At 43.6% G+C, this 13122-nt stretch overlaps 1 protein-coding gene across 2 annotated transcripts in view; it reads right to left on the bottom strand.

Annotated features, from left to right (window-relative positions):
* Positions 1-13122, bottom strand: part of LOC128839879 (uncharacterized) — a 225220-nt gene that overhangs the window by 81965 nt on the left and 130133 nt on the right. For both annotated transcript variants that reach the window (XM_054033239.1, XM_054033247.1), the window contains exon 10: positions 1319-1399. In XM_054033239.1, coding sequence (XP_053889214.1) covers positions 1319-1399 — 81 coding nt within the window. The remainder of the gene's footprint in view (positions 1-1318; positions 1400-13122) is intronic.

The following is a 13122-nucleotide window of genomic DNA, read 5'->3' as shown; positions in this document are numbered from 1 at the left end:
TATACCTGCTCTGCTAATGCTTAACGGTGTTGAAGTTAGTGTAACTTACACACTGAGGGACTATAGGGAAGTATAAATGAAAGTACAGTCATACCGATGTAAGTTTATAGCCTAGACCTGGTCTCCATGAGCTGGGAATCATACCCGTAACTTGCAGCATAGACATAGCCTTAGTGACACCAACTTGCACTTCCTTATACATCAGCAAAGCTGGTGTAAGCAAGTCTAAGAAGTTTAAGATCTTACCAGCTGCTAGGATCATCTTCCTTTCCCATCGTTCTGGCCAGGTCAGCCCTTGTTTTAATCTTTCCACTGGCACCCCCATTTCCACCACACCAAGTTCAAGGTTTGTGTCATCACCTTCAGGGCCCTCTGAATCTCTCCCATTCCCTGCTTGTCTCCTCTCCTCTCTACTTGTGTTGCTCCCCTGCCCTCAGTTCTACCAACAATGCCAGCCTTGGTCTCTATTTGTCTGCATCTCCAACAATCCGCTTTGTTCTTTCTTCCACATCTTCCCTATGTATGTATGGAATGGCATCCATGAACTGACTTATACACTCTCCTCCTCCTGATTCCCCCTCAAAAACCTCTTCTACTGTGATGCCTACAGGAAATTACCTATCTAATAGCAGCTAGGCAGAGAAGAAGTTGAAGACAGCTGATATTTCTGTCAATTTAACAAAGTTGTATGTTGATCTTTATTTTAGAACTTATTTTTCTGGTTTCCATGACTGGATTAAAATGGTGATACAAATGGCCATGTATAATATAGCCTTTTACTGTCTCTGCATAACAGAAAAATATATACTTTTAAGCTGTTATCCAATAATATTTTTGAAGTTTTAGAAGGTTTAGGAACACACACACACACACACAGTCTTACATATCACTTCTGAATCAAAATATTGTTTGTGAAGTGCAATATATACACAGCCAGAGTTAAAATCAGAATGAGAGGGAGAGAGATCATGTACACAAATGCATACACTCCTACAGAAAAAATAATTCATTACAAACTAACTAAGGTGACAAATTCAACCAACCACCTTAAAAGTAAGTGTTACCTGGGAATTTACGGTGCTCAGTCGCTCCCAGGATCAGATTCTTTATGTGGACTAATGGCAGAACTCGGAGATCCAGAAAACAAATACACAAGCCAAAAGATCCTATAAACTGAGAGACTAGAAACTTACATCGCATTTTATTTGGGGACAAGCCAGTGATTTGATAATGAATCACTATCCTGTATTATTACAAAGGTAGGCTATGCACAATAATAAGAAAACAAACACAATTGTTCAAAAGTTCATAAGCTTACCTGTATCAAACTGAGCCTTGTTCATGTGTCCAACAGAGAGAGGGTCCCTACTCTCCAGCGTGGATTCAGTTTCATTCAAGCCTGTCAGACATCATTAATATAAGCAAGACTGAAGAAATACCAAAAGTTTTTCTAAGATTCTAAACATGAAATTGCTTATAAATATAATTCACAAGCCAGTACAAAGGCATTTTCACCACATTATTCCAATCAAAGCAACCAAAAAAACCCCCAATTCTAAACTAAAGTTCAATATAAAACTTTGTTAGATTAATGGAATCCTGAGTACATATTTTTCTGTCAATCAGAGGAAGTAAAAGGCTTAATTATCAAATATTGTGATAACCATGCACTGCCTCTGGAATGCATTTATTTAATAGTTTTTAATGCGTTATCCTAATTTATCTGGCAAAGTGAATATACAGATTCATGAAAATGTATGGCAAACATCCTCTCAATCACTTTGCTTTTATGTTTGCATGCCTTCCACATTTCCGGTCTACCTTTTTATTGTGGGCGGGTAGGGGGTTCCTGCTTATGACTAATCCAGCACTGTGATCCACAAATACAGACCCTTACTTCTGCAAAGAATCCTTTTGTGTTTAATGGGACCCTGTTTGGAAAGAAGGGTCTGTCTAGTAGATTCTTACAATACAAGCTATTCAGGGCAGATATCTAACTTGACTTTGCAAATGCGAGGACCCTAGCAAATTGTTAGGTGCTGTATACATAAACCACCACCATCATCACATGTAAAAGCCCTGTAGATTAAGTCAACTCATTCAGGTAAAAACACAAGGATCTTAAAGCACTCTATTTGTGAATTAATGCTGTAGCCCAAGAACTCTCTAGAATGTAAAAGTATAATTAGCCAAGCCAAAAAAGATTTTGAAGAGCAACTAGCAAAAGACTCAAAAACTAACAGCAAACATTTTTTTAAGTACATCAGAAGCAGGAAGCCTGCCAAATAATCAGTGGGGCCACTGGATGATTGAGGTACTAAAGGAGCACTCAAGGACGACAAGGCCATTGTGGATAAGCTAAATGAATTCTTTGCATTGGTCTTGACTGAAAAGGGTGTGAGGGAGATTCCCACACCTGAGCCAAATCTGAGGAACTGTCCCAGATTTGTCAATAGAAGAGGTTTTGGAAAACTGGTAAATTAAACAGTAATAAGTCACCAGGACCAGATGGTATTCATCCAAGAGTTCTAAGGAACTCAAATATGGAATTGCAGAACTACTAACTGTGGTATGTAGCTGATCATTTAAATCAGTTTCTCTACCAGATGACTGGAGGGTAGTTAATGTGACACCGATTTAAAAAAAAAGGCTCCAGAAGTAATCCTGGCAATTACAGGCCGGTAAGCCTAACTTCAGTACCAGGCAAATTAATTGAAACTCTAGTGAAGAACAGAATTTTGAACACATAGATGAACACGATTTGTTGGGGAAGAGTCAACATGGCTTTTGTAAGAGAAAATCATGCCTCACCAATCTACTAGAATTCTTTGAGAATGTCAACAAACATGTGGGCATGGGTGAAGAGGAGGTTACTCACCCTGTGCAGTAACTGACGTTCTTCGAGATGAGTGTCCCTGTGGGTGCTCCACTGTAGGTGCTGGTGCGTCCCTGCGCCTTCGCCCGGAGATTTTTGCAGCAGTACTCATAGCGGCCACGCATGCTCAGAAGCTGCCCCCCGCTGTGACTCTAGGTTAATAGTACGCATGCATGGCCGGTCTCCTCAGTTCCTTCTCTACCACGGAGGCCCCCCAACTCCGAAGTAGAGGGGAGGAGGGTGGGTAGTGGAGCACCCACAGGGACACTCATCTCGAAGAACGTCAGTTACTGCACAGGGTGAGTAACCTCCTCTTCTTCTTCGAGAGATGTCCGTGTGGGTGCTCCACTGTAGGTGACTTAAAAGCCGTGTATCTTAAGGAGGTAGGGACTTCGGATCTGGCAGGAACGCCGTTGAAAGTACCGCTCTGCCCAAGTGTATGTCAGATAGAGGGCCTTGAGTAAGGGCATAGTGTTTAACAAAAGTGTGGTCAGAGGACCAGGTGGCTGCTTTACAAATGTCAGCCAAGGGAACTTTGTGTAAGAACGCGACCGAGGCAGCCAGAGATCTAGTGGAGTGTGTTCTAATGCCGTCTGGAGGTGTAACCTCCTTCAACTGATAGCACAGTCGGATACACTGGGAGATCCAGTTCGAGAGTCTCTGGGTAGAAATAGGCGTGCCTTTAGAGCAGTCGGCGATAGAGACAAAAAGTCTGGAGGAAGCTCTAAAAGGTTTGGTTCTATCCAAATAGAATGACAAGGCTCTGCGTACATCTAGTGTATGCATTGAGGTTTCGAAGGAGTTCGCATGTGGTTTCGGAAAAAAAGTCGGCAGGTGTATGGGTTCATTAATATGGAATGACGAGTGCACCTTCGGAAGAAATTTGGGATGTAATCTGAGGGTAACCTTGTCTTTAAAAAATATCGTATATGGTGGGTGTGCCATGAGAACTGCTATTTCTCCTGCCCATCTGACAGAAGTAATTGCCACTAGAAACGCTGTTTTCATTGAGAGGTGTAAGAGGGAGCACGTGGCTAGGGGTTCAAAAGGTTGTGGAGTTAGGGCAGACAGTACCAGATGAAGGTCCCACGGGGTGGTCGGTGGTTTAATGTCTGGATATAAGGTTTGTAGACCCTTGAGGAAACGCTTCGTAGTATCGTGAGCAAAGACAGACGTATCATCAATTCTGTCGTGGAAAGTCGTAATAGCAGCTAAATGGACCCTGATGGAGCTGAAGGAAAGGCCGGATTGCTTAAGGCCCAAGAGATAGTCCAATATAAATGAAAGAGGTACCGAGGTAGGACAAAGATGTTTAGCAGAACACCAATGTGTAAACCATTTCCACTTTTGAAGATAGGTCTTGCGAGTAGATAGCGTTCTGCTATGTAGGAGTACCTCCTGAACTTGTTTGGAGCAATCTAATTCGCGTTGGGAGAACCACGTAGGAACCAGGCCTTGAGGTGAAGCATGGACAGGTTGGGGTGGAGAAAACGGCCGTGCTGTTGAGATAGAAGGTTCGGAATAAGCGGCAGGGAGATTGGTGGTTGGATTGACATTCTGGTGAGGAAGGGAAACCATGGTTGTCTGGGCCACGATGGGGCAATGAGGATCACATTGGCTCGATCCGTTCGTATTTTTATCAGGACCCTGTTGAGAACTGGTATCGGTGGAAACGCATAAAATAGGTTTCGGTGCCATGAGATCATGAATGCGTCCCCCAGGGAATGTTTGCCCAGTCCTGCTCTGGAGCAGAAATTGAGACATTTCTTGTTTTTTGCAGTTGCAAACAAGTCTATGGTTGGGTAACCCCAGGTGCTGAATACATCGTGAATGGTTTTCTCGTCTATCTCCCACTCGTGGTCCCATGGGAAGCGTCTGCTCAGTTCGTCCGCTGTGGTGTTCATGATTCCGGGAAGATAGGCTGCTGATACCCGGATGTTGTTCGCAATACACCAATTCCAGAGCTTCATAGCCTCTGTGCACAGCGAATGGGAACGAGCTCCGCCCTGCCTGTTTACGTAAAACATGCATGCAATGTTGTCCGTCATTATGCGTACGTGATGATGTTTGATTAGTGGCAGGAAGTGACGGCACGCGTTGCGAATGGCTCGAAGTTCTAGAACATTTATGTGCAGGGAGGTCTCGGTTGGTGACCATAGTCCCTGTACTGTGTGATGAGACATATGTGCACCCCACCCTGTCATAGATGCATCGGTGGTCAGAATGCGTGATGGAGCCTGTTGAAGAAACGGGACTCCAGAACAGAGGTTGGAGTGGACGGTCCACCAATGTAGCGAATCTTTGACTGGAGTAGGCAGGGAGAGAGTCTTGTTTAAAGAATGCATATTCGGTTTGTAAACTGTTGCCAGCCACGCTTGGAAGCACCTCATGTGTAGGCGTGCATTCTGGACGACAAAAGTGCACGAGGCCATGTGACCTAGTAGTTGCAGGCAGTCTCGGGCAGTTACCTGAGGGCTGTTGCGAATAATTGTGGCCAGTTGGTTTATGGAATTGAAGCGATCGGGTGGGAGCGATGCTAGCCCCGTCCGAGAGTCGAGGTCTGCGCCTATGAACTGCAGGTGCTGGGTGGGGCATAATGTGGATTTGTCTCTGTTTATTTGTAGGCCGAGAGATAGAAAGCAATCGACTGTGAGCCGTGTGAACCGGAGCGCCTCGTCGAATGTTGAAGCTTTGAGGAGGCAATCGTCGAGGTAAGGGAATATTACGACCCCTTGTCTCCTGAGGTGAGCAGTGACTACAGCTAGAAGTTTGGAAAAAGCACGGGGGGCTGTAGATAGTCCGAAGGGGAGTACCCTGTATTGGAAATGTGTGGAACCAAGGGTAAATCGGAGGAAACGTCTGTGAGCCGGATGTATAGTGACATGGAAATAGGCATCTTGTAGGTTGAGGGCAGAAAACCAGTCGCCCTGCTCCAGCGCTGGGATTATGGTAGTGAGGGTCACCATCTTGAACTTTTGCTTTTTGATGAATCTGTTGAGCCACCTGAGATCGAGGATTGGTCGCCATCCCCCATTTTTCTTCTCCGTTAAGAAATAATGGGAGTAAAAACCCTTCCCTCTGTGTCGCTCTGGCACGATTTCTACTGCTCCCAGATGAAGGAGATGTTGCACTTCTTGGAGGAGTAGCTGCTCGTGAGAAGGGTCCCTGAAGAGGGACGGGGAGGGTGGGTGGGTGGGAGGTAAGGAGAGGAAGGGGATGACGTATCCAATTGTAACTACCTCTAAGACCCACTTGTCGGAGGTAATCTTCCTCCATTGATGGAAGAAAGGTCGTAGGCGGTGTCCAAAGATTGGTGTGCCGGCTGAAGTGGGGGCATTGCTTTCTAAACCCTCGACCAAGTCTTCAAATCTGCCTATTAGCTGGTAGGGGTTGAGGCGCCCCTGCAGAGTTTGGGCGACGTCGCTGGAATCTTGGTTGTGGACGTTGCGGCTGTTGCTGTTCCTGCGGTCTATGGGAAGGTTGTGTAAATGCGGGATAACGTGGTCGGTGGTATGGTTGGTATCGATATTGTCGTCTTCTGGCCGTAGGTGCCTGGAGACCTAGAGACCGGAGGGTTGTTCTGGAGTCTTTCATTGAATGAAGCACTTCATTCGTGTTAGAAGCAAAGAGTTTGTCACCGTCGAAGGGAAGATCTTCAATTGTGTTCTGAACTTCGCGAGGAAAAAAGGAAGAGGAGAGCCATGAGCCCCGTCGCATGACTATCGCTGTAGCGGTAGATCTTGCCGCTGTGTTGGCTACATCGAGGGCTGCTTGGAGAGCGGTGCGTGAAATGGCTTGGCCCTCAGAAACCATAGCTGTGAACTGTTGTTTTCTTTGTTCTGGAATGTCATCAATAAAGTCCATTAACTTATTATAGTTTTTATGGTCGTATTTTGCTAGGACTGCAGTATAATTAGCTATACGAAATTGGAGGGTGGAGGATGCATAGACCTTGCGACCAAAAAGGTCCAGTCGTTTGTTATCCTTGTTAGGTGGGGCAGAACGAGAATACTGTTGTCTAGCCCTCTGGTTCGCAGCGTCTACTACCAATGAATTTGGTGCTGGGTGGGTAAAAAGGAATTCAGAGTCCTTTGGAGAAATAAAATACTTCTTGTCTGCTTGCTTGCAGGTAGGTAGGCTTGTCGCTGGAGTCTGCCAGATGGACTTAGCGGGTTCTAAAAGGGCTGCGTTAATTGGGAGTGCCACTCTGGAGGAAGAAGGGGGCTGTAGGATGTTCGTTAGCTCATGCTGTTGTTCGGGAACCACGTCCAGGTTAATTTTCAGGTCACTAGCAACTCTCTTAAAGAGGTCCTGGAATTTTGTATATTCATCAGAGGGAGTGGGAGGAAGGGGAAGTAATGCTTCTTCAGGTGCTAACTCCGGGTCTGTTGGAACAGGAGTAGGGCTAGGTTTATCCTGGGAGCGTGGCTGTGTTGCCAGGCGTCTCGTGTCACTGGCATATGCATTAGGAGATGGCGCTGGATCAGTGTTGCGCCTGGTCGAGTTGCCACGGGGCATGTATTCCCGAGGGTATGATGCCCATGGTGTCCAGTATTGCCATGGTGGCGGGTAGGGCATAGGTGGTGCCATCCAGGGGTTCATCCCCCAAGGGGCAGGGTCCTGAGAGTGGGATGAGGTAGTATTCTCATAACCCTTATTGCTCTGGGTCCGGGGCTGGGAGTCATGATATGGAGAAAAAACTCCCTGTGGATCTGCTTCCTCCTCACTGGAGGAAAACTGCTCAGATCCTGACTCAGGCATTGAAAAAGAATATGCATTCATGAGCAGAGACTGCAAGGTAGGTGATACTAGAAGATCAGCTGTCTGGGTAAAATGAGTCAATGAAGCTCCTGTGGGAGATGAAAGCTGAGCCGGGAGAGGCTGCCGCACAGGAGCATTCCCGCGATCGGGGTTTCTGCCTATGATCTCTGTGTCAGAATGCCCCGCAGGCGTCGGTGCCGCGGTCGGTGCCGGGCGAGAAATGTCAGGCTGCCTCGGGTCAGGCATGCTGTGGAATGTCGGCACCGTCTCATTCGCGGTGCCGAACGGTGCCATAACTGAGGCAGGCAACTGGAAGCCTGATGCCTCGGCACCGGAGCTTCGCGGCGCCGCTGGAGCCTCAGGCGGCTTTTGCGCGGTTCCCGAAGAGCCTGACTCATGAAAATTGCTGAGGCGAGGGAACACAGGCAGAGAGATCGTTGATCTGCCTGGAGAAACTTTATGCCTCATAGCCTTGTTCGGTGAAGAAAGGTGCCCCTTCTTCGTAGACTTTTTCAGCTTTTTTGAGGGGGGGGGGGGCTGTGTCGGGTAGCGGAGCCGGCTTCAACGCCTGGGTCTGAAACTGACCCAATAGACTTTTGAAGGAGGAGCAGTTTGAGTTTAAGCTCCCTGTCTTTCCGTGCCCTGGAGCTGAGTTTACAGCAGTGGGCACATTTTTGGGGAATGTGAGCTTCCCCCAAACATTTTATGCACTTTGAGTGTCCGTCCGATAATGGGATAGCTTCCTTGCAGGTAGCGCAGCGTTTGAAACCTGTGGAGCCCGGCATAGCCGCGGCTGACAGAAATTTTTTTTTTTTTTTTTTTTTTAAACAGATGAACTAGGTAAGTAACTATACTTAACAGAAAAAAACTGACAAGAACTGGTTACTAAAGGGTAAGAGTGAAGGATTTGCTAATGAGTCTGCTGAGCTCCGTCTCAGGCCGGGGACGGTTGAGAAGGAACTGAGGAGACCGGCCACGCATGCGTACTATTAACCTAGAGTCACAGCGGGGGGCAGCTTCTGAGCATGCGTGGCCGCTATGAGTACTGCTGCAAAAATCTCCGGGCGAAGGCGCAGGGACACACCAGCACCTACAGTGGAGCACCCACAGGGACATCTCTCGAAGAAGAACCAATGGGTCTAGTGTACTTGGAATTTCAGAAAGCCTATGACAAGGTCCATCACCAAAGGTTTTTAAGCAAAGTAAGCAGTCATGGAATAAGAGGGAAGGTCTTCTCATGGATCAGTAACTGGTTAAAAGACAGAAAGCAAAGGGTAGCAATAAATGTTCAGTTTTCAGAATGGAGAGAGGTAAATAGTGGTGTCCCCCAGGAGTCAGTACTGGGCCCAGTCCTATTTAACATATTCATAAATGATCTGGAAAACAGGGTAAACGATGAGGTGGTAAAATCTGTAGATAATACACAATTACTCAAGATAGTTAAATCCAAAGCAGACTGCGAAGAGTTACAAAGGGATCACATAAAACTTGGTGACTGAATGACAAAATGGCAGATTAAATTCAATATTGATAAATGCAAAGTAATGCACATTGGGAAACATAATCCCAATTATTAATACAAAATGATAGGGTCTAAATGAGCTGTTACCACTCGAAAGAGATTTTGGAATCATTGTGGATAGTTTTCTGAAAACATCTGCTCAATATGCAGCGACAGTCAAAAAAGCTCACAGAATGTTAGGAATCATTAGGAGAGTGATAGATAATAAGACAGAAAATATCATAATGCCACTATATAAATCCATGATATGCCCACATCTTGAATAATGCCACTTCATGCAGTTCTGGTCACCCCATCTCAGAAAAGATATATTAGAATTGGAAAGGATACAAAGAAAGGCAACAAAAATGATTAAGGGTATTGAACAGCTTTGGTGTGAGGAGAGATTAAAAAGACTGGGATTCTTCATCTTGGAAAGGAGACGAATAAGAGGGGATATGATAGAGGTCTATGAAATCGTGAATGGTGTGAAGAAAGTGAATAAGGAAGTATTATTTACCCTTCACATAACACAAGAACCAGGGGTCACCCAATGAAATTGATAGGCAGCAGGTTGAAAACAAACCAAAGGAAGTACTTCTTCACACAATGTACTGTCAGCCTGTGGAACTCATTGCCAGGGGATGTTGTGAAAGCCAAAACTAACATGGTTAAAAAAAGAATTAGTTAAGTTCATGGCTATTAGCCAAGAGGATCAGCGATGCAACCCCATGCTCTAGGTCCCCCTCATCTCTGATTGCCAGAAGCTGGGAGTGGGTGGCAGGGGATGGATCATTCTATGATTGCCTGTTCTGTTCATTCCTTCTGAAGCATCTGACATTGCCCACTGTTGGAAGATAGGATACTGGGCTAGATGGACCATTGGTCTCACCCAATATGCCACTTTTATGATCTAGATAACATAGGAAGTATGTCAAAATCTGCTTCTTGATCTACTGTGTATTCTCTCATAGAAGAGGCTTGTGACTAAGTCATAATTGACCCCTCTGTTTCTACTCAGTTTTCCGTTGATGAACTCCCCATTATTAACTATAATGGGAATTCTGTCTGAATAAAGATTAAGTAAAGTTAGCAAGGACTAAGTAGGGACCTCTAGATTTGGTCCATGGTATAAAAATCATGTGATTGAAAATGTATATTTAAAATAACACTGTCCTAACTGCAAAACATTTACAGGCAAAGTTAATTACAAAAAACAATGATTAAAATCATTCTGAGAACAGGCTTTGCCAACTGGACTTCATAAATGATCTTGGGTGGATCAGACTAATTACAGTACATGGCACATATCTTTCATAAATAAAATACCATTGATGTTTTCACACTAATTGTTCTGTAACTCTAGCCCCAGATGTCCAGGAGTAGTTGTACTAAAACACTGTAAATCAATTTAGCAGTTCAATTCACACACAGTGACAGATTTTGTGACAAACCAGATCATATTTCCTATATAGACAGACTCAGCTAAGCAGTCTGTAGGAATAGAGTAATTTGAACGGTAATTTGAATATATTAAAAAAATATATATGATTCTAGATGGAGGAAACGGTCATGTTCTCATTTTTACCCAACACTCCCAGTAACAACATTCTCCTCTGTTGTACTAAAAATGTTACCTCTCCAGGCAAGTCCATTATATAAATTACAAAGAGCAACAGGAAAACTTTAACCAATTAACAAAAATAATTGATTATATCATTCTGTGAAGGGGATATTTCCACATGTTGTCGGTATCAACTGTTTAAGAACACTTTACTAGAAGCCCAAAAAGCCAAAATCCCACAAATGAAGACGAAGGCCTTATTGGTCAAAAACAACAACTGTGTTTGAAGAGGAAGTGAAGGCAGTTATACATTTAAAAAATGTGTAAGAAAGGAGAAATTGACAGTAATGAATATAAATCAGAAGCTAAGAAGTGTAGAAAAGTGATAAGGGAAGCAAAGAGACACAAGGAGATATCTATGGCCAGCAGAATTAAAGACAATAAAAAGGAATTTTTAAAGCATATTAGGAAAAGAAAGAATCCTAACAATGGTGCTGGTCCATTACAAAATGGAAATATTAGAATTATGAATAATAATGCAGAAAAGGCAGAAGTGTTCAATAAATATTTCTGTTCTGTATTTGAGAAAAATAAATGATTTAGTCATATCATATAAGTCTTTCCATTCTACTTGTATCTCAGGAGGACGTAAAACAGCAGCTCCTGAAGTTAGACATTTTTAAATCAGCAGGTCTATATAGCTTGCATCCAAAACTTTCAAAAGAGATGGCTGAGGACCTTGCTGGAGCGTTAATGTTGATTTTCAATGAGTCCTGGAACACATAGGAAGTTCCCGAGGATTGGAAGAAAGCTAATGTGCAATATTTAAAAACAATAAACGGGATGACCAGGGTAATTATAGGCTTATCAGTCTGACATTGATCCCAGGCAAAATAACTGGGTGGCTGATTAATAAAGAATTAAAGAAGGATAATATAACTAATGCCGATCATCATGGGTTTATGGAAAATAGATTCTGTCAAACTAATGATATCTTTTTTATGAGATTTCCAGTTTGGCTAATAAGGAGGTAGGGTTGATGTAATATTCTTATACTTCTGTGTAAATATAAAATAAATATAAAATTAACAGGGCACACATTAAATGGATTAAAAACTGACTAACTGATAGGTTTCAAAATGTAATTGTAAATGGGGAATTGTCATTGAGTGGGTGTGTTTCTAGTGGGCTCCCACAGGGATTGGTGCTTGGCCCTAGGCTATATAACATTTTTATCAATGACCTGGAAAAAAACCCATAAAATCAACACTGATAATGTTTGCAGGTGACACAAAAAGTGGGGGAGTGGTAAATAATGAAGAGTGGTCACTGATATAGAGAAATATGGATCACTTGTGAAACTGGGCACAGGCAAACGCCATGTGTTTTAATATGGCTAAATGTAAATGTATACCTCCTACGAACAAAGAATGTTCTTTGTTCATACTTACATGATGCGGGACTTTGTCCTGAGAAGCAGTGATTCTGAAAAAGACTTAGGGTCATGGAGGATAATCAGCTGAACATGAGCTCCCAGTGTGACACTGTGGCCCATAGGACTACCGCTACTCTTGGATGTATAAAAAGGGAATCTCGAGTAGGAACAGAGAGATTATTTTACCTCTGTATTTGGGACTGGTCTGACCACTGTGGAAAACTGTGTCCAGTTCTGCTGTCCACAATTCAGAAAAGATGTTGATAAATTGGAGAGGGTTCAGAGAAGATCCACGAGAATGATTAAAGGGGGCTGTTCTAGTCAACAGAGTACACCAATTCAACCTCCATTTTCAAGTGGGCCGCAAAAAATAAATTTGAGAACCACTAACCTAGAACAGTACTGAAAGAAAAGTATCTCTTGTAGTAAAGTAACACTAAAGATTTACTTTGTAATGAAATAATACAAAATAATGATTTCCCAGAGTATTGGATCAGTGTTGCTTTTTGATAATGTGATATTAGTTTTACCATAAATTTCCCTTTGTTTGATAAGCTCTTGCTGCTGATTTTAGCTGACTCAGTTATAGATTAGTTCATTAAAAATAATCTGGTCCTCCCATACTCTGCAAGTTGACAGGGTCTTAGTTCCACAGAAGGCTGATCTGTTCATCATCAAAATCATTTATGCCACAAAAGCAAGGCATGTGGATTCAACCAGTGCTGGTCCCTTGGCGGAGACCTAATGCTAGTGAGTTATCTGCTCCCTGTAGATCACTATGGGAGGTTTAGGTTGGACATTAGGAAAAAGTTCCTAACTGTAAGGGTGGTTACACACTGGAATAAACTGCCTAGGGAGGTTGTGGAATCTCCATCTCTGGAGATATTTAAGAGTAGGTTAGATAAATGTCTATCAGGGATGGTCTAGACAGTATTTGGTCCTGCCATGAGGGCAGGGGACTGGACTCGATGATCTTTCGAGGTCCC

This window comes from Malaclemys terrapin, chromosome 1, assembly GCF_027887155.1.
Source record: "Malaclemys terrapin pileata isolate rMalTer1 chromosome 1, rMalTer1.hap1, whole genome shotgun sequence".
In the NCBI taxonomy this organism is placed as follows: domain Eukaryota; kingdom Metazoa; phylum Chordata; order Testudines; family Emydidae; genus Malaclemys; species Malaclemys terrapin.
This window is presented reverse-complemented; position numbering and strand designations above follow the sequence as displayed.